Here is a 21,424-nt window from a genome sequence, read left to right as displayed (position 1 = left end):
GATTCTAAGATCAGGATATAAGTGAAATGTGGTATTGGTGTCCTGTCACTTAATGAAAGTATCGTTGCTGTTCCAAGCTCTTCATTAAAAGATAAAAATTACTGGGACTTCCCTAGTGGTCCAGTGGGTAAGACTCCACGTTCCCAATACAGAGGGCCCAGGTTTGATCCCTGGTCGGAGAACTAAGATCCCACATGCTGCGGGGCAACTAAGCCCACGTGCCACAACTACTGAGTCCGCACGCTCTGGAGCCCATGCGCCACAACAAAAGATCCCGCCTGCCACAACTAAGACCCAACACAGCCAAATTAAAAAAAAAAAAAAAAAAAAAAAAGTCCGGGGCTTCCCTGGTGGTGTAGTGGTTGAGAATCTGCCTGCCAATGAAGGAGGCATGGGTTCAAGCCCTGGTCTGGGAAGATCCCACATGCCGCAGAGAAACTAGGCCCGTGAGCCACAACTACTGAGCCTGTGCGTCTGGAGCTTGTACTCCGCAACAAGAGAGGCTGCGACAGTGAGAGGCCCGCACACCGCGATGAAGAGTGGCCCCCGCTCGCTGCAAATAGAGAAAGCCCTCGCACAGAAACGAAGACCAAACACAGCCAAAAATTAATTAATTAATTAATTAATTAATTTTTAAAGTCCATATATCGCAACTAAGAAGCCCACATGCCACAACTATAAGCCCACATGACCCAGCAAAGATCCCATGTGCCGCAATTAAGACCCAGCTCAGCCAAACTAAATAAATATTTTAAAATAAAAAAGATAAAAATTACTATTAGGGAAAACTCCAGATTATTCAAGGGAATATTATGCATGCACTGGTTTGTCTGTCACAAATTATGCTTTCAAGATTACTGTTAATTAGTAAATTAACAAGGAATCATGGACTGGGAGTCAGGACGCTTGGGTTTTAGTCCCAGCTCTACCTTAATTTGATGTGTGATCTTAGGCAAGTCATTTTCCCTCTCAGGAGCTTGATAAATCAGGTGGAAGAGGGAAGTTAGACTAGCAGATGGTGCCAGAGTTTCCATCCAGTTCTAACAGAGGCTGAGTGTAGTCAGCCCTCCCTATTCACAGATGCGGAACTGCTACCGCGAATACAGAGGGCTGCCTGTACTACATCATTTTACTTAAGGGACTTGAACATTTGAGGACTTTGGTGTCCGAGGGGGATCTTGGAACCTATCCCCCACGGATAAGCAGGGATGACTGTATATCTTCCACTTAATCATCTCTACACATGCAGCCTGCAGGAACCCTTTGAAAATTTTCTTCCTCTAGGAAAGATCTCACCAAGGACAGCTCTGCTTTCCTTAGAGCTCTGCATGAATCTAGGAAGCCTGTTTTGTCTCCTCACTACTTGAGCAAGATGCGGGGATATGAGCAGGAAAGCCAGAGTGGGAAAATTTGAGAAAGCCCCAGCAAGGTAGCTTCGTATAGCGCAAAGAATATGGGCTCAGGCATCCAAATCTTGGTTCAGCTACTTACAAAGTGAATGAAAAATGTTGCCTGCCATATGAGTAAACAAAGGATGTTGCAGCCATCAAGCCACTACAGGCGCCTGGTAAGCCCAGAGAGAACTCAGGATGGATAGGAATGGGCTGCCCTGCTGCCAAGCCCTCAGCCACTGCAGCCACCCCCAAAGGTGTGCCCTGAGGGACTTGGGATGGGATAGAACAGGAAACTGGCCCTAGAGAGCTAAGGTGCAAATCAAAGGAATAATTTCAGTGAGCCCAGGCTCTTATATTTTCCCATACATAGAGTGCTAAATTCATTAACTTGAGATATCTGGTTTTCTTTAATTAATAATAATCCTTTGATGTTCCTAATACCTGGTCTTTGTTGCAAAAACTCCTGTATATCCTGGTTCCTCCCTTACCTCTTTGGAGCAGTCCCTCAGAGCTGTCTGAGAGGCTGCCTCCCAGGCTTGAAGTCCTCAGAAAGACTGCCAAATAAAACAAAATTCTCAACTTTTAGGTTGTGCAATGTTTTTCAGTCAACAAGAGTAATCTTGAGAAAGTTACTTAACTTCTTTCTGCCAGCTATGAGTTGTTATGAGAATTATATGCGTAACATGAAAATACCTTACCATATATCAGTTACTCAGTAAATATTAGATCTTGTTCTTGTCTTTACCCTCAGCCCATTTAAATTTTTACGGGAAGAATACCAGTTTGAACTCTGGATCCACAACCCAAATTTCTGTGCTTTATTCACTCAGCTATCCTTTATCTGAAGTACTGCTGGGGAGGCAGGCAGATGAAAATCATACCTATATCAGTATTATCCTATATCCATTATTTTATTTAAAGTGAATTCCTGGGTCATCAGTCTCTGGACCAAGGCAAAATGCCCTGAGTTTCGGTATTACTACATTCTAGTCACGTATCTGTCTTTTCATTGGTAAAGTTAGTAAAACATTACCTGCCCTGTCTACCTCAGCGCTGTTGTGTATTAAATGAGGAACAATGCTTATAAAAAACATTTTGTAAACTATACAAATGCAGGACACATATTGCATATTGTCGTTGGTAATCATACGCAAAAAATAAGTCATTCCCAAACCAAATCCGAATGATTTTTTAACCGCTTGCAGTTTTCTAGGCCCTTGTCCCTCCGTTAGTTAACAGACAGTCCTGTGAGTGTGCGTATATAAATGCTGTTCTTTATCAGTAGCATAATGCATGGATTACGGATTTGGACAACCTGCGATTGCACGACTTTCCGCCCGCTGAGTCAAAGTGCTGTCACATAACTTGGGTCAACAGGTTATTTACTCCCTAACACTTCGGAGTCACGTGGCAAGTGAAACCAAACCAAGCCTCAGCCCACATTCCGGAAGTTCCCTCGGCGCCCCCCCCCCCCACACATACCCCACCCCTTCCCTACAGTAAGTCTTCTGGCTCTTACCCTCCCTCAGAACCAAATCCCAGCCAGACAAATAAGTGCTCCGGCCGCATTGGCCCCACTCCTTCTCTGACAGACCATTCCGACCAGTTACGGCGGAGCCTGCCTCGAGGCGGTAACCCCATTGGCTCAAGGCACTACCCCTCAAAACCTCTGGATGTCTTTAGCGTCCAATCAGACTCAAGTGTGGGAAGAGCGCCACGCGGTGGGGGAGGGGATGCCTCTGTCAGTCTTCGGCAATCCTATGGACTCTTCCCTCCTTTGTTTTCAACCCCGCCGTGGTCTCCCGCCCGTAAAACTGACGTCCAGAGGACAGGCACTCAAGCGTCCTGTGCTGCAGTCACAGCCATCTCTATCCTTCCCTGAGGAGCCAGCAAACCCTCAGGAAGATTTGCTATCGCTAGGAGAAACTGAGGCAGAAAGGGCAGGCTGCTGTTTTAAGACCGGTTTGTGCACGCTCCTCCTCTTAACCCCCTGCTCCAGCTACTGCGCCCCTATCGTGGCTCCTGGCTAGGTGCAACCCACTTACGCAGTGTACGGCTGGGGGCGGGGTTTGGCTAGGCAGGTCCAGGATGCGAGATCCTGGAGGAAAGAAAAGGTGTAGTGTTTGGGGCCATCAACGGGCTAGGCTGGCTTGGCAGGGCTGGGCTCTTCGGAACAGGTAATACCCAGGGGAGTGCCTGTTGGTCTGAACCAGAGAGATAAGGCCGAAGGCGAGAGCTCCGGGTGACAGGTGAGGGGGCTGCACAGGTGAGGAAGGGGGCTAATGGAAGAGGGAGAGGAGCCCAGAAACTGTGGGGGGTGGGGGAGGGGGAGAGCCATCATTCTCCTTCTGCAACTGCCCCCCTCCCCCTCCATGCCTCCCCGCAGAAGCATGGATTTCAGAACCCCTGACCTGCTGGAAATGTGGCTGGAGCCTCCAGAAGACGTCTTCTCAACAGGATCCTTCCTGGAGCTGGGACTCCATGGTCCACCTTCAGAGGTCCCAGTAACTAGGCTACAGGAACAGGGGCTGCAAGGCTGGGAGTCCAGTGGGGGCCATGGCTGTGTGAGTGTGATGAATGGGAGTGGTTGTGGGTTGAGACAACTCTGTGATAAGAAGTCCAAGAGGCTTCAGCTTCCACTTAGAGAGAGGTCTGAAGACAGAGCCCCTAAAATAGACATGAGCTGTAACTATCCTCATGTCCAAGGACAGAAGGGACTGAAACTGAAGCATGAAGGATCTAGTTTTGACGTTAGATAGGACTTCCAGAATTCTTCCTTATACACATATACACCCTCTTCTACTGTAGGGTCTTCAAGAGAGTGAGCCTGAAGATTTCCTGAAACTTTTCATTGATCCCAATGAAGTGTACTGCTCAGAAGCATCTCCTGGCAGTGACAGTGGAATCTCTGAGGATCCTCGCCATCCAGACAGTCCCCCTGCCCCCAAGCCACCCAGTTCCCCTGCCCTCTATGAGGTTGTCTATGAGGCAGGGACCCTGGAGAGGATGCAGGGGGAAGCTGGGCCAGCTGTAGGGCTCATCTCCATCCAAATAGGTCAGTGTTCTTTGTGGGAAGCGGACAATGGCCCTTCAGGTCCAGCCCTAACCCTGGGGTTAAGGAAGTTTCCCCAACCTGTGCCACTACCCAGGGCCTGCGGCCATCCATCTCCTTTCTCCCAGCCACCTGTGTTTCCCTCAGATCAGTGGAGCCCACCATTTATGGTGCCTGATGCCTGTGTGGTCAGTGAGCCGCCTCCCGATGCTCATGCCCACATCCTGCCCAGAGCAGGCACTGTAAACTCAGTGCCTCCTGCAGCCCTGGTGAGTCCTGGGGGTCAGCTGGGTTCAGTACTCCCTGATACACAGAACTGGGGAGCAGGGGATGAGGGAGGGGAAAACGGATACTGAACACTGTCTTTGCCCTAATTTTTGTGGCATCAGGCCTGAATGCCAGGGAGATGTGGGCAACTTTAAGAGCAGGAAAAGAGGGCTTCCCTGGTGGCACAGCGGTTGAGAGTCCACCTGCCAATGCAGGCGACACGGGTTCGTGCCCCGGTCCGGGAAGATCCCACATGCCACGGAGCGGCTGGGGCTGTGAGCCACGGCCACTGAGCCTGCGCGTCCGGAGCCTGTGTTCCGCAACGGGAGAGGCCACAACAGTGAGAGGCCCGCATACCACAAAAAAAAAAAAGAGCAGGAAAAGACAAGAGAGACAATCCCTTGGGGGTAAGGGGGTGATGCCTCAATTAAGGAGAGGGTGGGCTGAGGGAATCCAGGGATAGGGCTTAGGAGAAAGCCCGGAGCCATGAGCATTGTCTGCTCAGCTAGGGCCATCGTCTCAGCTTCGGGTCAGGATGTGGAAATGTGACAGGCCACCTGGGAATCCAACTGGTTACTGGGCACAGAATGTAGAAGCAACTACAACTATGTTTTCTACTGGAACAATGGCTCACCAGGCACCCACTGCCCATGGTTATAGTGTAGGGGAGTAACACATCACATACCTTCCCAAGGCTAGCTGGGCTGGTTCCTGCAGCGGGGATGAGGAGGGGGTCTTGCCCAGGTCACTGTTCCTCCCTTTATCCTGAAAGGAACTCCTTGTGTGCAAAAGGCAGGGAATAGGTTCTAGCCTCCCTGCAAATCTGTGGTTGAAGCTGAGACCAGAAGCCAAGCCAAGCATCTTAGAATCTTGGGCTGAGGAATCTTAAAAAGTCTGAGGCATCTAAATTTGAGTGTGCATCAGAAACACTGGGGAGTTTGTACTGGACTACCAGGGAAGTCCCGGTTTGGGTTTGTTTTGTTTTTGGTTTTGTCCCTGGTGGCGCAGTGGTTGAGAGTCCACCGCCTGCCGATGCAGGGGACACGGGTTCGTGCCCCGGTCCGGGAAGATGCCACATGCCGCGGAGCAGCTGGGCCCGTGAGCCATGGCCGCTGAGCCTGCGCGTCCAGAGCCTGTGCTCCGCAATGGGAGAGGCCACAACAGTGAGAGGCCCACACACGGCAAAAATAAATAAATAAAATAAAATAAAATAAAACCCTCGAGGGGAGTTCCCTGGCAGTCCAGTGGTTAGGACTCTGTGCTTCCACTGCAGGGGGCACGGGTTCCATCCCTGGTCAGGAACTAAGATCCCGCAAGCCGCACGGCGCGGCCAAAAATACATACATACATACATACATACATAAATACCTCTAGACCTCATTTTTAGAGATTTTGATGAGGTGGACTGGGAGGGACACCCCCTAACGATTCACCAAATAGTCACAGAGGCAAGAAGGGAACATCAGAATAAGGCAGAGATAGAAGTGGATTAGCTAAAAGCCAAAGACCATCAACAGGCAAAAGCAAATTCCTCTTGAGTCACAAAGTGAAGCATAAATCTTTCAAAAAGAAGTATTAGTTAGAAAAGCAAGTTACTCAGTTGATGGGCTCACATTAACCAGACACCTATCTATGTTCCCCACATACTTTGTTATGAGAAGCTGTTCAGTCTGGTTGTCTTTGGGGAATTCTTTGAGAGGGGACAGAACTTCAGTCTGAAAGGTAGGGCTCAGCCCCTAGGGGAGGATGGGCCATCGCCCCAGGGATCTCCTTGTTGTTGGCAGGTAGTGGGAACACTCTGCTAAGCTGAAGTTAATGGCTGACAATGAATCATTTGCCTGCTGTAAGATCAAGCAAACCCTTAGTGAGTTACTCCACATCCTCTTCCAATACCCACAAGGTCTGTGGAAATGTGGACCAGAATAGGCCCTTCCTAACTTGCTGTGATTGCCAAGGTCTTAAGTCTGTGGGCAAAAATATGACAAAACCACCTTTCTCCCTTGTCAGCCTCAGGAAGTCCCTGTGGTTTAATCAACAGTCTGTCTGCATTAAGGTCCCTGCCCCTCATCTCATTTTACGGTTTGTTATTCCTCAGTGCAAATAGGAAACACTCTCCAGGAGGCATGCAAGGGGAACAGCATGAGTACTGAAAATGGGATGACCCTCTCTCCATTCTCATCTTCTCTCGTCCCCCACCAGCTGCCCTGTCAAACCTTGTTCCTGACAGAAGAGGAGAAGCGTCTGCTGGGACAGGAAGGGGTGTCCCTACCCTCTCACCTGCCCCTCACCAAGGTAACATGCTTCCCCAAAGGGTATCATAACCCAGCGGCCCTACCATGGCCTCTGAGGAGCCAGGATAGCAGGGGAAGAGTTGAGGAGTTGTGGGAGGTTAAGGGCCCAGGACTGACACACCCTGGGCCCCCAGGCAGAGGAGAGGGTCCTCAAGAAGGTCAGGAGGAAAATCCGTAACAAGCAGTCAGCTCAGGACAGTCGGCGGCGTAAGAAAGAGTACATCGATGGACTAGAGAGTAGGTATGTTTGGACTCACATTTCTGGATTCACGACTGGGCCCCCTTCCTCACCAAGGCAGGCAAGGTCAGGGACTCATGATTACAGAGCCTTATCCTACCTTTCCACCCTTCCTAGGGTGGCTGCCTGTTCTGCACAGAACCAGGAACTACAGAAAAAAGTCCAGGAGCTGGAGAGGCACAACATGTGAGTGAAAACATAGTGTGTGTGTGTTGGGGTAAGGGTGCAGCACACAGGGATACCATTCTTGGGCCCTGGTTCCCAGGAGATCTAACTCTTCATTCCTCGTTTCCCAGCTCCCTGGTGACTCAGCTCCGCCAGCTGCAGATGCTTATTGTTCAAACCTCCAACAAAGCTGCCCAGACTAGCACTTGTGTTCTGGTACCATTAATCTACTTCCCATCTCCCCTGCCACCTCCTCCATCTTCTGCCAGGTTGCCATCCTGATGCCCCCACTCCGTAGCCAGACCTATCTTCCCATCCCTGATGACCCCAACTGCCCCCTAGTCACTCTGCCCTCTGCTCCCTTCCCTTATTGTCCCCACAGCCCAAATGTCCTCTTGCTTCTTCCCAGATCCTTCTTTTCTCCTTGGCTCTCATCATCCTGCCCAGTTTCAGCCCCTTTCAGGGCTTACCAGAAGCTGGGCCTGAGGATTACCAGCCTCATGGAGGTGAGAGGCAAGGGCAGGAAAGGACTGTTTTCCAGAGTAGTCAAGAAGTGGGAGGGAGGTCCTGTTCTGTCTAGGATCCCCAACCAAGGGAGCACTATTCTACTGCCCTTTTTCCTTCACCCCACAGTGATTTCCAGAAACATCCTGACTCACAAGGACATGACAGAAAATCTGGAGAATCCAGCGGTAGAGTCCAGATTGGAGGGGCCACCTGGGGCCAAGGGTGTAAATGGCTCAACAAGGACACTGCTTGAGAAGACAGGAGGGAGGGCAGGCCCCAGCAGGCACATCAGAACTGTATTGCATGCAGATGAGATGTGAGCTGTAACACTTCCTGGCCCACTTCCCAATCACAATAAGGAATCCAGGGCTCCACTGTGGTTCTGCTTCCTCCTGGGGTTCCCACTCAGGGCTCTTTGGCCTCAGGGGTCTGAATCACATCAGGATGCCCTAGATGTCTGTACCCCATGGCTCAGTCTGCCTATGTCGGGGGGCACCTCAAATACTTTTGTCATGTATCTGTGATTTTATTTCTTCTTTGGGGATAGGGTTGAGGGGAAACTGACATTTTGGCTGAGAAATAAATTTTTTTTTTGCTAAAATTGTATCCTGACAGTTTTAAGTAATAGTAGAAGAGGGAGGAAGATAGGTACCTGGTAAACTGGGGCTTAAAGTTGCCACCCCCTTTCCCTCTCTACCCCCATGACTTCCTGTCCCAAACCAAATTACACTAGGGAAGGAAACGATTTTACTCTTTTTATTCTGCTCATTAATGATTTAGACGAGGAAGATGGGAGAAAGGGGGTGCCACCACAAGGTTCCAGAGAACCAGGGGCATGAGTCAGTTCATTCCACTTTCTGTGAGGTAGGGTCTCTAAGACCCAGATGAAAGGGGAGGAGGTAGCTATATGGACTCAATTTGCTTCCGGACCTTTTCCAGCGCCTTTCTGTCCAGTTGTCGCTGACGAACAATGACAAGGCAAGCAAAGACCAAGGCCACACCTATGACAGTCCCTTCGAATTTCCAGAATAAGTGTTGTTCCATCAGAGCTGAGCGGCAGCTGAGGGCAAGAAGAAACAGTTATCCCCAGGGAAGGCCAGACTGCCTCTCCCTCTAATCTCCCTCCTGTTTCATCCTCACCAAGATATATCTAAGGAGAAAAGAGGAAACCAGCGTCAGCCTTCTAAAGTGTTGACAGGGCTTCCCTGGTGGCGCAGTGGTTGAGAGTCCGCCTGCCGATGCAGGGGACACGGGTTCGTGCCCCTATCCCGGAAGATCCCACATGCCGCGGAGCGGCTGGGCCCACGAGCCATGGCCGCGGAGCCTGTGTGTCCGGAGCCTGTGCTCCGCAACGGGAGAGGCCACAGCAGTGAGAGGCCCGCGTACAGCAAAAAAAAAAAAAAAAAGTGTTGACAGTACAGGGACTTCCCTGATGGTCCAGCGGTTAAGACTCTGTGCTTCCACTACAGGGGGCACAGGTTCGATCCCTGGTCAGGGAACTAAGATCCAGCATGCTGCATGGTGCGGCCAAAAATAAAAATAAAGTGTTTACAGTACATTAATCCCATTCAAATATTTAATTTATTTTCTGGTGAGATAAGCAGAGCTGGTATTAACCAGTTTTACTGATGAGAAAATATGGCCAGTGCTGAGGAGTAGAGCTGGGACTGGGGTTCACGTAATTTGCCTCCAAATCCCCTCCCCTTTCCAATATGCCATGCTACCTCCATACAAAGAGGAAGAGGCAGGACTATCTACCTAAAGTCACAGAAGCAAAGGAGGTGATCTAGGAGGATTCAAGAAGAGAAACAGCACTTGCCTTTTGAACTCGCTCCTCTTAGTTGAGCTGCATGTGATTTTCTCCACATACCCTGTGGAACCACACTCGGGGGTGGTTTTCTGCCAGGAGGAAAGGACCAAAGCACTTGTTAGGAAGGGGCAGCAGGAGAAACAGGAAGGCTGCCAATCAGAATGGGCAGGTGTCCAAGTGCTACGGCTCAGAGCTGGTAGGCAACAGAGAACTAATGAAGAGTTCTCACGGGGGTGATGAGGTGGTGGTTACAGGATGAGAAGTACGTGTTACTAAGAACACTTCAGGGTCAATAGTCTACGAGAGGCAAGGGCAGGTTCCAGAACCTACTAGATTAAAAATGAACAGAACACGGTTATTAGCTGAATGTTGCCAGTAACTTGGAAAGAAAAGGGCACATTTTCAAGGGGAAGACCAGTTCAGATTTGGACTCACACTGAGATTGCAAAGAAAAAAGACGAAAAGACAATGCAAAGGCATACTTAGATAGTCAGACAGTCCCTGTCTGATTCGATGTAAGAAGAAGGGGAGAGAAAACAGATACTCACAGCCTGGAAATTAGAACATGGAGCACACTCTTCCACCACCACAAACTCTTCCACCAGCCAGCACGGCAAATTTGAGGCGCTCACTAGAGAGGGAGAGAAATGCAAGCCCCAGACCTCGTTCAGAAAATATTTCGCCCCTAAGTTCTGCCCATCAACTTCCCAGCACAGCTGAATGCCCTCGCTCCACGTGGTGCCGCCCTTTTCCACCTGATCTCTAGGTATATGGGAGGAGGTCAAAACAAAACAAAACAAAAAAACTATAGGGGCGTCGGGTTCCCAGACCATCACCCACCTGACAGCTTCTCCTCCCGCACGGGAGCTTCTGCTTGGCTGAAGCGGGTGAGGGGGGAAAATGGGCAAAAGTCAGAAGCCGGAAAACAGGGAACCTCCCCCCCCCCAACCTCCACGGTCCAGGGACACAGGGGGCGGGGACGATCCGATCCTCCCGTCCCCTCCTTTTCCCTGCCCTCAGCCCCTCCTTACCAGAGCCTTAAAGTGAAAGCGCAGAGCAACCAGCAGAGGTGGCGGCCCTGGGGGAGGCCACGCCTCCCCGCGCCCGCTGGCATGGAGTGTTCAGTGTCCCACCTGTCGGGACAGAGGGACCTGCCTGACTGGCCTCGTGCCTCGGTCGGAACGCAGAGACCGCGCTTACACTGCAGTCCTCGGGGAGGTTCCAAGTCAGGGCTGCGAAATGCTGGGGTTGCCTATCAGATCAAAGGCTCTGTCAGTACGCCCCCATGGTCGCGGCGAGAAAAGGCAATACGCATTTGTTGGGTCCGTGAGCTTCCTTCTTCGGACTGGTATGGTCCTCACGGAAGGCCGAGGGGGCGTAGAGCCTAGCACCTCCTCCGCTCCGCTTCCGCTCCCGGCGCGGCCATCTTGCGCGCGGAGGATCCTGGGCGCGGGCAGGTTTTCGAGAGCTAAGCCAGTCATCGGAAGAAGAGGCCCGTGGCTTGCCTGATGGGCCTCGTAGTCTTCCGCTCGCTGCTCCCTGGGAATTGTATCTCCTTGCATCTGTGCAGCGAGATGCGACCCATTGGCTCGGTGCACCGTTGCATTATGGTCCTGGTAGTCTTTTGCCGGAACCGAGAAGATGGCGGCTGTCAGGCTTGTGGTCCTTCTCGATGCTCCATGGGCTTTCGCCTTTTTGCCCCTCTGGGATACGTGAACAGCGAGACATAAAAAGGAACGATACGTCGCCCTCTCAGGACTTTCCTCCCTCTTTAAAATCCGAGGACTCACCATTAAGCATCAGGCTTTCCGATACCCCTCCCCCTTCCCGCTTCGAACGATGGTCTAGGGGAGAAGCTGGGTTGGCGGTCCAGGGATGGAAGCGAAACTGCACTTCCTCCTCCCTCCAGGGGCAGGAATACCAGAGACTCTGTGAATGAAGCCTTCCCCTGTTTCCGGGCTCCCACTCAGCTCTACTCAGATGTCACCTTCTCGCATGTTAATTGCTAAGTTACTCCCCAGAACCGGTCCTTTGAATAACCTCCTTAAATGTTCTCAGCTCTCCCTTGCTCCTACCTAATGCAATCAGAAGAGCGTAAGATTTGCAATCCCAAGAAGCGTTGAGTCTAGGTTCATAGGTTCAGGTGCTTATTAGCTACATGACTTTCGGACGGTATCTGGCTGTCAATGTTCTGTAGAAAATGGAAATGCTAATGTGCATTTTCTAGGTTTTTTTTTTTTACAAGATGCAAATGAAATGTGTATGAAAATCCTTTATTCTCTTCTAATTATATTGCCTCACAATTCTATTGCACTTTTTGAATTCAACGTTTAACTCATTTTGATCCTTTTCAGTAATCCTGAGGAATCAGAGTTTATATTATCCCTATTTTATGAATAAGCTCAGAGTGTGTCACTTGTCCAAGGGCACACAGCTAGTAGGAGAGCTGCGACCTAAGCCTAGACTTTCAACCCCCAGGCCACAGATTTGTGCCTGCTTTCCCTCCCCATGGAGCCAGACCTTGACATATATCCAGAACTGCAGCGACTTGACCCACATTCTAGGTTCATGCCTTACTGTCTGGTAATGTATTAGTCACTATCCTAATTCTGCCAGAAATTTCCTCCTAGTTTTACATACATGTATGTCTGCAGCCTCTCAGACAACTGGACTATGAGTTTAGTTTTTGTAGTTGCTCAGTAGATAGATAGGAGGTATTTAAAATAAACTTCATATAAATCTAGGCACTATCTGTATCCCACCTCTTAAGATCAAAGCACTTATCCCCATGCTTTCTTCTTGTTAACTCTGCTCCACACTCTTCTCCCTCAGGAAGTCTTTCTAGCCTAAAGATCACAGCTAGTCCCCTCCCCCCACAGCCCTAAGAGCTAGCGCACTTTTGGAGATCAACAATATATCTGGTGCTACATCCCATAAATTCTCTCTTCCCAGCAGACTGAAATCTGGCTGCTCAAGAGCAAGAACTAACAGACTGGAAAGATCACTGGGCGGGAGTTGAAAAAAAAACAACCACCTGGTGAGGGCTGAGCATTAATTTTGCTTGTAACTATTTGTTCCTTTAAGTTACTATTTGTCTGTATATGTCAATAGTTGTATGTTATAGAAAGTAGGATATGGGGGGGTTTCCCAGTATTTTTTAGCCATAATAAAAGTTTTGGCTGAAATACTGTATTCTGTTACTCCTTACCCAATCCCACTGTGTCTCATGACAAGGTGGAAGATTTTGTAAGATCTCACTTCCAGTAGCCATACCAAGCAACTGAATAGGGGCTCCATGCTGAAACTGGATTTTAAAATATCTGCTATGGAGTATGACAAAGATGTCGGTCAGTCTTCTTCCTGGGATTCACAAAATGCAAGTCTTGCCTCATCCCTTGAGCAAATTAAACTAGCTGAGCAGTTGACTACAGAGCTCACACATAAGCCACAGATAAGGATATCACCCCATCGAAGCTTGGATACATAATACATTTATCAAATTATTTTCCACATTTATCAAATTATTTTCTGAGTCATTTTCCTGACACTGTCAGACTTTTTTCTGAGTGTTGTCTTTTACCAACAGAAACAGCAGCACACAAAAAGGCTTTGCTGATAGCTCCAGGGTTGTGCCATCCACTTCCACACTGCAGGCTTGGGGATTTCTTAAATGCCTTGAACATCATATCCATGAATAAAACTTCTAATGGTACTTTGTCTAAACCAAATCTGACATTTTCATTATCCTGATAAAAGATCAAGTCTGTGAGATAATTTTGCTGTTTAAAAATACTGTGTAAGAGTGAAAGGGGTCTACGTGTACTTAAGGGAACTCAAGGTTTTGGGGGTTTTTTTGGCCACACCATGCAGCATGCAGGATGTTAGTTCCCTGACCGGGGATCAAACCTGTGCCCCCTGCATTGAGAGTGTTACCAATGGGAGTGGGAGTCTCAACCACTGTACCACCAGGGAAGTCCCAAGTCTAAGTTTCTTTTCCGTGGTTCTTCTGCATGCCAATAGTTTTACTTCTTTGTTATTCAGTAGTTACGGGCAGTTTTTGTTAAATTTTACTAGTCTCTCTTTTTTTTTTTTTTTTTGCAGTACGCGGGCCTCTCACTGTTGTGGCCTCTCCCGCTGCGGAACACAGACTCCGGATGCACAGCTCAGCGGCCATGGCTCATGGGCCTAGCCACTCTGCAGCATGTGGGATCTTCCCAGACCGGGGCACGAACCCGTGTCCCCTGCATCGGCAGGCGGACTCTCAACCACTGAGCCACCAGGGAAGCCCTAGTCTCTTTTCTAGTAAGTACCACCCAGAGGTTATATTAACTTGACCATTGTGCTTGGCACATAGTAGATGCTCAATAAATATTTATGACTAAATGAACCTCTTCTGTGTCTCATTTTCCCCACCTATAAAAGCAGATAATAATGCTTACTAGTTACTTAAAGGGATTCCTGGCAGAATCAAAGATGCTAGCAGAAATCACTGGATAAAAAATAGTGGTTCTGCTATTTCCCTGAGGCTAGGGCTGTCACTCCTCTGGGGAGGCCCAAGAAAGAGTCCTGCTCTTTTAGAATCTCCTGGACAAGACTCTGCACACAAGGATCCTCTAAATCCCATGCTGGAAAGAGGATGTCCAGACCTTCAGTTTCAAAGAAACTCTGCTCCTTGTTTCCCTCATCAGTTAAACAGCTGGGGAAGGGAGAGCTGTAGGATTAGGCATCCCAGGAACTCAGCCAGATTCAAGCAGACCAACCACCTCAGAGAGACAAGAATTAGGTTTATGAGTAGAGAGCAATTCTGACAATGATGAAAGTTACCCAAACCCGGGACATTTGTGCAAATGGTGGCCTTTAATGCTGAGAAAGACCATGCAGAGTGACAGGACCAAACCTTCAGGTGGTGCTGAGCCAGCCTCTCACAGGACCCTAAAGCCTGCTCCAGTAACAGAATAAATCAATTATTTATTTACATTTATATTTGCCCTGGAAACCCAGAGAAGGTCTGAGGCTTAGGGCCATCTATCCTTCCTTTCCTCCTCCCTCTCTTCCTACCTCCTTTTCACCTTCTTTCACTTTCTCGATTCTTTCCCTTCTTCTTGCCTCTCCTTCCTTCTCTAGTCTACCTCCTTCTTTTCCTCTTTCCTCCTCACTCCTTCCTTTTTTTCTCCTCCATATTCTCCCCATTCTTCCACCATCTACCCAGCTCTAGCCCTCCAAGCCCCACGTGCTACTTCTCCCCTGCCCAGCCCCTCAGCCCTGCCTCCCTCAGGTTTAGCCTCCAGGCTTAGGGCGGAGAGGCAGAAGGGGAGTCCTCAGCCCAGCGAGCACTTGTTGGTGTTCTTCTTGTCACACGTTTTCAGGTCAGTGCTGGGGGGCTTGTTGCTGCTTCCCTAGAGGGAGAAGGGTACAGGGGTCAGGGTGAGAATGGCTAGCTGGGGTCTGGGGTCACCCTCATGGGCAGTCTTAGCACTGCTCTCCTCGTCAGTTTTTGCTCCCAACGCGCGCGTGCAGAACACGCACACGCACACGTGCACACACACACACACACACACACACACTCACATGCACAGTTGTACTTAGCCCAGCAGAACCAACTCACTGATCTCCGGCCTCCTGACTTGAGCAAGATGTCCCGGGCCAGGGAACTGAAAGCCTAATGGGGAAAGTAGAGATTGATCAGAACAGGTTGGAGGGGAGGATAAGTCTATCTTCCAATACCTCATCTCTTTGAGGGATGAAGGATGCGGTGTGTCTCACCTCATCTACATTCATGCTGGATTTAGCACTTGTCTCAAAAAATCGGATTCCATGCTCCCGAGCCAACTGCATGGAGTGAAGCAGTAAAAAGAGAGTTGGATGAAGGGCAGCAGCCAAATCCCTGCAATCTGGCCTCATCTTGGCCCTCCTGGCCCAGTTCTAGAACATTGCCCAGCCTGCTCTTACCTTATCAGCCTGCTCCTTCTGGACCTTCCTCTTGGCCTCCATATCACACTTGTTCCCCAGTAAGAGGCGCTCTACCCCAGCCGAGGCATTCTGAGACAAGAGGTAAGAGTAAAAGTTGGGTCCTGCTCATTTTCACAGTCTCCTTCATCCTCCAGGTTCTACCCAATTCCCCTGTCTCTCTGGGAGGGTCCTTACCTCTTTGATGCTCTTCATCCAGTTCTGAATATTCTCGAAGGATTTCTCATCTGTGATGTCATATACTAGGATAATGCCCTGGGGAATGGCAGAGTTCACAATGGAGCCTTGTACCATATTCCCCTGTTTAGGCTTCCCACTGCCCTCTAAGTGACCCTGCAAATTCTATCCACAAGTCTAATCACTAGGCCACATGGGGCCCTCTGCAACCCATACTGTGCCCCACCCCATTTTTCTCTGCCCCAACTCCTGTCCCTCTATATTCATACATTCTAGTGCCTCATGCCTCATCCCTTGTCCAGAACCACACTTCATACCATGGCTCCACGGTAATAGGCAGTAGTTATCGTCTTGAATCGCTCTTGGCCAGCTGTGTCCCTGAAGAGGTGGAATATTTCATGGGGTGGGATACAGGGAAGAGGTCTCCAAAGAGAGAATCCCACCCCCACCCCCTAAGAATTTAGCTTTTGCAACTGAAAGGAACAGAATCAGGAAACAGTAAAGGAAGAAAGGGATAAAAGACAGTTGAGCTGATACTGAGTGATGGTAAAGCCCTAAGAAACAGGTCTTTCTGTTTTATTCATTGTTTACTCTGTGCCAAGCACTGTGTATATATCATTTTATTTGTGTCATTTTATGTAATCTTCACTCTATCCTTGTGAGACATGTTTTATTATCTCTATTTTACAAATGAGGAAACAGATTTAAAGAGGCCAAATAACTGATGAAGGTCATTCTGTACCAGAACCAGGATTGAACCACATTCTCCTCTTATCTGTTGTATCATAATGCCTCCATTAAGCCTTTTATCACTTGACACCCTTAGGGTCTCCAGCTTCCTCAGGGCAGTCAGGTCAAACCTCTACACTTGGCTTTATGGCCTCTCCACTAGACTGATAGTCAAGTCTTAATTCTGCTATTTGCTATTTAACTGTTAAGAGCCTGTTTCCACATTATAGTTCAACAGACAATTGATCTAGCTAGACAGTTGCCAAGTTCAGAGGATGCTCCAGGTCCGGGAGAGGCAAGAGAATTACAAAAAAGCTGAAAATAGTTGAGTAAGCAGGAAGAGAGATGAAAGGACATCTGAATGAGGTGACAGAAATGGATTAGAAAATGTACTGGAAGAAGCATTGGGAAAGGGAGAGAAATGAAACTAAAAAGAAGAGAAACACCTATAGGAGGTAAATGAGGAAGTCTGGCTTAGGAGTCCTGAGGGATTCACTCACCAGACTTGCAGTTTGATCTTTTTCCCCTCTATATCCACAGTGCGGATCTTGAAATCAATTCCTAGAGGTGGAGAGTGTACACTGAAATTGAGACATGTATATACATGCATGTAAAAGTGTGTGGTGAGAGGGACAGGAATGGAGCAGTGGCAGTGCCAGAAATTCTGCAGGGCAGGCACTTGGGAAGCAATCTTGTAGGAAGTGTAAAACTAGGGGGATTTTCTCAAAGTTGTATTTGTATAGCAAGCATATTGTTTTTACTTAGACTTTACGGGCTTTGTAGGAGAGAAGGTGATGAAAATTCTGCAAGGAGGCTTAAGGCCTCTAAGGCACTTATTGGGTCTGCTTAGCCATGCCAGCTGACAACTCTCTCAGTTCAATCTGTCTCCCCCAAAATATTACTTTCAGATTCCTTTTTCTTTCTGTTTTCTTAGAACCCTCTACTCTCGGTACTCCCACCTACCCTCCTGGCCCTACAGGGTAAAGAACAAGGAAGAAGGTAACTGATGACCATCTATGTGAATTAACTAGTAGGCCAGGCTTGGAAACAAGAAAATTTGAGGCTAAACAAGATTCCCCCAAGACTGAATTAGGAGAGAGGAGCATTTCTCTCTCCTCTTTCTAACCAGAATGTCTTGATACTCTTCTTGTCTTATTTCCCAGGCCAGAGGAGATTAAGAATGATGAGAGGGGGGCTTCCCTGGTGGCGCAGTGATTAAGAATCCACCTGCCAATGCAGGGGACATGGGTTCGAGCCCTGGCCTGGGAAGATCCCACATGCCGCGGAGCAACTAAGCCCATGCCCCACAACTACTGAGCCCAAGTGCCACAACTACTGAAGGCCGTGCATCTAGAGCCCATGCTCTGCAACAGGAGAAGCCACCGCAGTGAGAAGCCTGCGCACCTCAAGGAAGAGTAGCCCTGCTCGCCGCAACGAGAGAAAGGCTCTGCGCAGCAACGAAGACCCAACACAGCCAAAAATAAATAAATAAGATAAATGAATTAAAAAAAAAAAAAGAATGATGAGAGGAGAGGAGGGGAGACAACGTTCTTAGTGGAAACTTGTGCACCTCCCCCAAGCCTGAGGAGGCTGAGTCACCAGGCTGACTCAGAGACCCCAAAAGTCCCCTCACTCTGGCTTCCTCACCAGGCTGACTGCATATTCCTGATCACAGTCCTTGGGCCACTCTCCAGCACACCCAGCCACTCTGTTCCATCTTCCCCAACCCGTATTAAGTTGAGGGGCAGGGAGACTGCAAAGTAGATGGTAAGGTGGGAATGCAATGGGAGAGTATGCAAACTCAGTGGGACAGAAAGAGGCTGGCAGAATTGGGAGACAGATGTTCAGGGAGAGAGGATACAGGAAATGTGGAGAGTGGATCAAGAGTTCTAGGTGGATGGGGGTGGGGGAAGAGGAGCTGAGAGAGAAATAGAGAAGGGTTCATGTGGTTTTGGGGTGACAAGGGAAACAGGTGGTACCAAGAAAATAAGGGGCTGGCACAACTGAGGAGTAACCTGGAGATCTCAGAGAGGTTAGAGGTTTGGGGACTATCCGGAGACATATAAGGGGGATGGGTCTGAGACGGGGTTGAGGGACTGGAGTTCAGAAGCCTGACTCTAAGGGGACTTAAAAGTGGGCCACAAGTAATCCAAGAGCCTGAGGATGAGGGCATGGGGGAGTCGGGGATCTAGGGTATGGCCAGTGGGCTCACCGATGGTGGAGATGTAAGTGTTGTTGAAGTTGTCCTCTGCAAAGCGAATGATCAGACAAGTCTTGCCCACCCCTGAGTCCCCGATCAGCAGCAACTTGAAGAGGTGGTCGTAGGCTTTGGCCATGGCGGACACTGGGGGTGCCGGGAGAGGGGTGGGGAAGCGCCGTGCACTGGTAGGCGGGATTGGAGGGTTGGCAAACAGAGCGGCCCCGGAGCCCAGGCCAGGAAGTTTTCCTCCCTCTCCGCCCAGGCTCCGGGAAAAAGGAGAGGCGGCACTCCTCTGGGCCCCACCCCCTGCCCGCCCACCCCTTTCTGCTGGCCAAGGAGGCCAGCCCGGACTTCGGCTCTCTGGGCTTTCCTTTCCCAGCCAACACTGGCCTGTCTCCCTAGCCATTTCCCATAGCTTTTTGCTTATTATCGTCCCCCTTTTTCAAAAAAAAATTAATTTATTTATTTACTTATTTTATTTTTGGCTGTGTTGGGTCTTTGTTGCTGCGCGCGGGCTTTCTCTAGTTGCGGCGAGCGGGGGCTACCCTTCGTTGCAGTGCGCGGGCTTCTCATTGCGGTGGCTTCTCTTGTTACAGGCTCTAGGTGCGCGGGCTTCCGTAGTTGTGGCACACGGGCTTAGTTGCTCCGCGGCACGTGGGATCTCCTGGACCAGGGTTCGAACTCGTGTCCCCTTCCCTGGCAGGTGGATTCTTAACCACTGCGCCACCAGGGAAACCGGCGTCCCCCCTCTTTTGACTTCACTCTTCCAGTCTGAAGCCAGAGACGCTGGGGTGATGTGAAGTAGAAGATTAATCAAAATGACCAGGGGAAGAGGAATTTTAGAGGAATTAAGGGAAAGGGAAGTTTGGGTGAATAAGGGTGAAGGCCAGGACAGCACTGGGAGTTGCCAAAAATTGGCGACTGATTTTTGGAGGGGCGACTCAGGGAAAACAGAATCCTTCTGGGGCAGTTCTAGAATTCTGGTGTTAGTGTTCCAAGCCCTTAGTTTTAGAACCCAAATTCCTTTTGAAAAAAGCGGGATGCCTGGAGTTGGTGGCTATTCGTTGGGTCAGTCTGCCCCCTGGTGGAACAGAGTGAAAATTTAAAGTAATTATAGAATCAGCGCGCGCGCGCACACACACACACACACACACACACACGCACACGCACGCGCGCGCACACACGCACACACACACACACACGCAGACTTCACCTAGATACATTCTGGAGCTTCATTTTGAACAGTCTTTCTTCTGGGACCCTGTGTGTGAATTCTCTGACAAGCCAGCTCAGGAAGACAGAGATTGGGACTACAAATGTCTGGTCTCGTTCTTTTCATGAGATCTGGATCTTTTAACACAGCCCTGAGACAGTACTCCTGACACCCCACTGAACAGACTGTGAATGTGTAGCCTTGGCAACCAGGAAGCTGAAATATGGAGAACACAGCTATAAAGAAACAAATTTATCTTTGACTTTGGAAAAAATTACTCAAAATATCTGCTTTTCTAATAGCAGGTCAGTAGAATAGTCCTTGTATAAGGATAGTGTACTGGTTGTGAGAAGGCATCTTTTGTCACTTCACTTATCCTCGTTACCTTGTGTGCCAATGCTTGTCCTTTCTCAAACACAACTATTTGTTGTGGACAAAATCCCCTTTTGTCCTTTATCTCACCAGCCATTATGTCTTCAAGCTGTATTACAAACCTTGAGTGTCCTCTACTTCTCGCTGGCCAAACCATCTCTCTCCAGCCCTTTAAATTATTCTTCAATGTTCATGGATTGTTCTGATAAAAATTCATCAATTCTTTTTCATTTCATTTTATTTTATCTGGATCTGGACTCTTCATCTCCAGCAATATATTATTCTTTTTCACCTCTCTAAATTGTACTTATGCTGCTGTATACCTGCTTTCACTGGAGCCTCATCTCCATAGTACTCTCCCCCTAGCTCTCAGAGCTTCTGCAACAATGACTTTCCCCTCCTCAATTTTGGCAGGCTCATTCGGTCTCTGGTTTTATATTCACAAGCTCTTCCCTCAGCCTAGAATTCTATTCCCCCAAACTGCTGCTTGGTTGATTCCTTGTCTTTCAGATTTCAGCTTAAATGTCACTTCCTCAGAGGTTTTTCTCACCCATCAGTAGTGTGCTGGTACCAATCCTTACTGGCTCATGAGAACAGATGGTGCTTATCTCTTTCCAAATCCGTGTTTAATGATATCACATTGATAGTCTGAAATTGGCCACAGTGGGAGTATTTATGCCATTGAAATTAGCAAAGGCAACAAATCCGGGCTCCCCTCCATATAGTCAGGTGTTAAACGTTTACCAGTACAGCCTTGACTAGAACTCACATCCCTTGCCCTATTCCATTCCTTTGGAATTAAACAGGTCCCCAGATGCCATTTGGGTCATCTTCACCCCTCCTTTATGACAAATGGACATTCTAACCCTTTGATCATTACTGTAGGAGACCATGATTTGTTCTTCATTTTTTCTTCTCATTCCCTGTCAAGAGTGTCGATGCTGCCAGGATTAGAAATCTTGGAAAGGCAGTGCTGGTGAAAATGTGGGGGAAAGGATGTGGGAATGTAAACTGGCACAACCTTTTTGGAAGGCAGTTTAGT

The 21,424-nt window shown here is 48.9% G+C and overlaps 3 protein-coding genes across 6 annotated transcripts; 1 reads left to right on the top strand and 2 right to left on the bottom strand.

Moving 5' to 3' along the window:
• The first annotated feature begins 3,125 nt into the window (after nucleotides 1-3,125).
• On the top strand, nucleotides 3,126-8,515 carry CREB3L4 (cAMP responsive element binding protein 3 like 4). Of its 3 annotated transcripts, XM_081226276.1 has the most exons (10): nucleotides 3,126-3,356; nucleotides 3,781-3,958; nucleotides 4,203-4,449; nucleotides 4,594-4,715; nucleotides 6,913-7,005; nucleotides 7,139-7,245; nucleotides 7,360-7,428; nucleotides 7,539-7,623; nucleotides 7,817-7,913; nucleotides 8,041-8,515. In XM_081226276.1, the coding sequence occupies exons 2-10, from the start codon at nucleotides 3,785-3,787 to the stop codon at nucleotides 8,232-8,234; spliced, it is 1,188 nt and encodes a 395-aa protein (XP_081082402.1). In that variant the 5' UTR covers nucleotides 3,126-3,356; nucleotides 3,781-3,784; the 3' UTR covers nucleotides 8,235-8,515. The 3 variants fall into 3 exon arrangements, with proteins under 3 accessions (XP_081082402.1, XP_081082401.1, XP_081082403.1); XM_081226275.1 differs by having other exon boundaries at nucleotides 3,781-3,892; nucleotides 4,203-4,715; XM_081226277.1 differs by lacking the exon at nucleotides 7,817-7,913 and having other exon boundaries at nucleotides 4,203-4,715; nucleotides 8,041-8,129.
• A 139-nt stretch (nucleotides 8,516-8,654) lies between these two features.
• Nucleotides 8,655-12,486, bottom strand: JTB (jumping translocation breakpoint). The gene is made up of 5 exons (XM_081226288.1): nucleotides 10,756-12,486; nucleotides 10,565-10,602; nucleotides 10,273-10,355; nucleotides 9,734-9,813; nucleotides 8,655-8,974 (listed from the first exon to the last, which is right to left on the bottom strand). The coding sequence occupies exons 1-5, from the start codon at nucleotides 10,836-10,838 to the stop codon at nucleotides 8,818-8,820; spliced, it is 441 nt and encodes a 146-aa protein (XP_081082414.1). The 5' UTR covers nucleotides 10,839-12,486; the 3' UTR covers nucleotides 8,655-8,817.
• A 2,002-nt stretch (nucleotides 12,487-14,488) lies between these two features.
• Nucleotides 14,489-19,054, bottom strand: RAB13 (RAB13, member RAS oncogene family). 2 transcript variants are annotated; one of them, XM_081226284.1, is made up of 8 exons: nucleotides 18,810-19,054; nucleotides 17,098-17,158; nucleotides 16,186-16,246; nucleotides 15,869-15,946; nucleotides 15,674-15,763; nucleotides 15,488-15,553; nucleotides 15,293-15,383; nucleotides 14,489-15,120 (listed from the first exon to the last, which is right to left on the bottom strand). In XM_081226284.1, exons 1-8 carry the CDS (start codon nucleotides 18,931-18,933, stop codon nucleotides 15,092-15,094), a joined length of 600 nt encoding a protein of 199 aa, XP_081082410.1. In that variant the 5' UTR covers nucleotides 18,934-19,054; the 3' UTR covers nucleotides 14,489-15,091. The 2 variants fall into 2 exon arrangements, with proteins under 2 accessions (XP_081082410.1, XP_081082409.1); XM_081226283.1 differs by having other exon boundaries at nucleotides 15,330-15,383.
• Nucleotides 19,055-21,424: the final 2,370 nt, after the last annotated feature.

The sequence above is a fragment of the Mesoplodon bidens genome (assembly GCF_964165515.1).
Source record: "Mesoplodon bidens genome assembly, chromosome: 2".
NCBI classification, from domain to species: domain Eukaryota; kingdom Metazoa; phylum Chordata; class Mammalia; order Artiodactyla; family Ziphiidae; genus Mesoplodon; species Mesoplodon bidens.
This window is presented reverse-complemented; position numbering and strand designations above follow the sequence as displayed.

What these genes read in the sequence shown, in the direction of transcription:
- CREB3L4 (XM_081226275.1), top strand. Translation starts at nt 3,785, where the DNA reads ATGGATTTCAGAACCCCTGACCTGCTGGAAATGTGGCTGGAGCCTCCA. An exon ending in CAGTGCCTCCTGCAGCCCTG is followed by an intron (nt 4,716 to 6,912) that starts GTGAGTCCTGGG and finishes GTCCCCCACCAG; the next exon opens with CTGCCCTGTCAAACCTTGTT. An exon ending in AGACTAGCACTTGTGTTCTG is followed by an intron (nt 7,624 to 7,816) that starts GTACCATTAATC and finishes GCTTCTTCCCAG; the next exon opens with ATCCTTCTTTTCTCCTTGGC.
- RAB13 (XM_081226283.1), bottom strand. Translation starts at nt 18,933, where the DNA reads ATGGCCAAAGCCTACGACCACCTCTTCAAGTTGCTGCTGATCGGGGAC. An exon ending in AAGATCAAACTGCAAGTCTG is followed by an intron (nt 16,247 to 17,097) that starts GTGAGTGAATCC and finishes CCACCTCTTCAG; the next exon opens with GGACACAGCTGGCCAAGAGC. An exon ending in GGATGAAGAGCATCAAAGAG is followed by an intron (nt 15,764 to 15,868) that starts GTAAGGACCCTC and finishes CTCTTGTCTCAG; the next exon opens with AATGCCTCGGCTGGGGTAGA.
- JTB (XM_081226288.1), bottom strand. Translation starts at nt 10,838, where the DNA reads ATGCCAGCGGGCGCGGGGAGGCGTGGCCTCCCCCAGGGCCGCCACCTC. An exon ending in GCGGGAGGAGAAGCTGTCAG is followed by an intron (nt 10,356 to 10,564) that starts GTGGGTGATGGT and finishes CTCCCTCTCTAG; the next exon opens with TGAGCGCCTCAAATTTGCCG. An exon ending in AAGAGGAGCGAGTTCAAAAG is followed by an intron (nt 8,975 to 9,733) that starts GCAAGTGCTGTT and finishes TCTTGCCCTCAG; the next exon opens with CTGCCGCTCAGCTCTGATGG.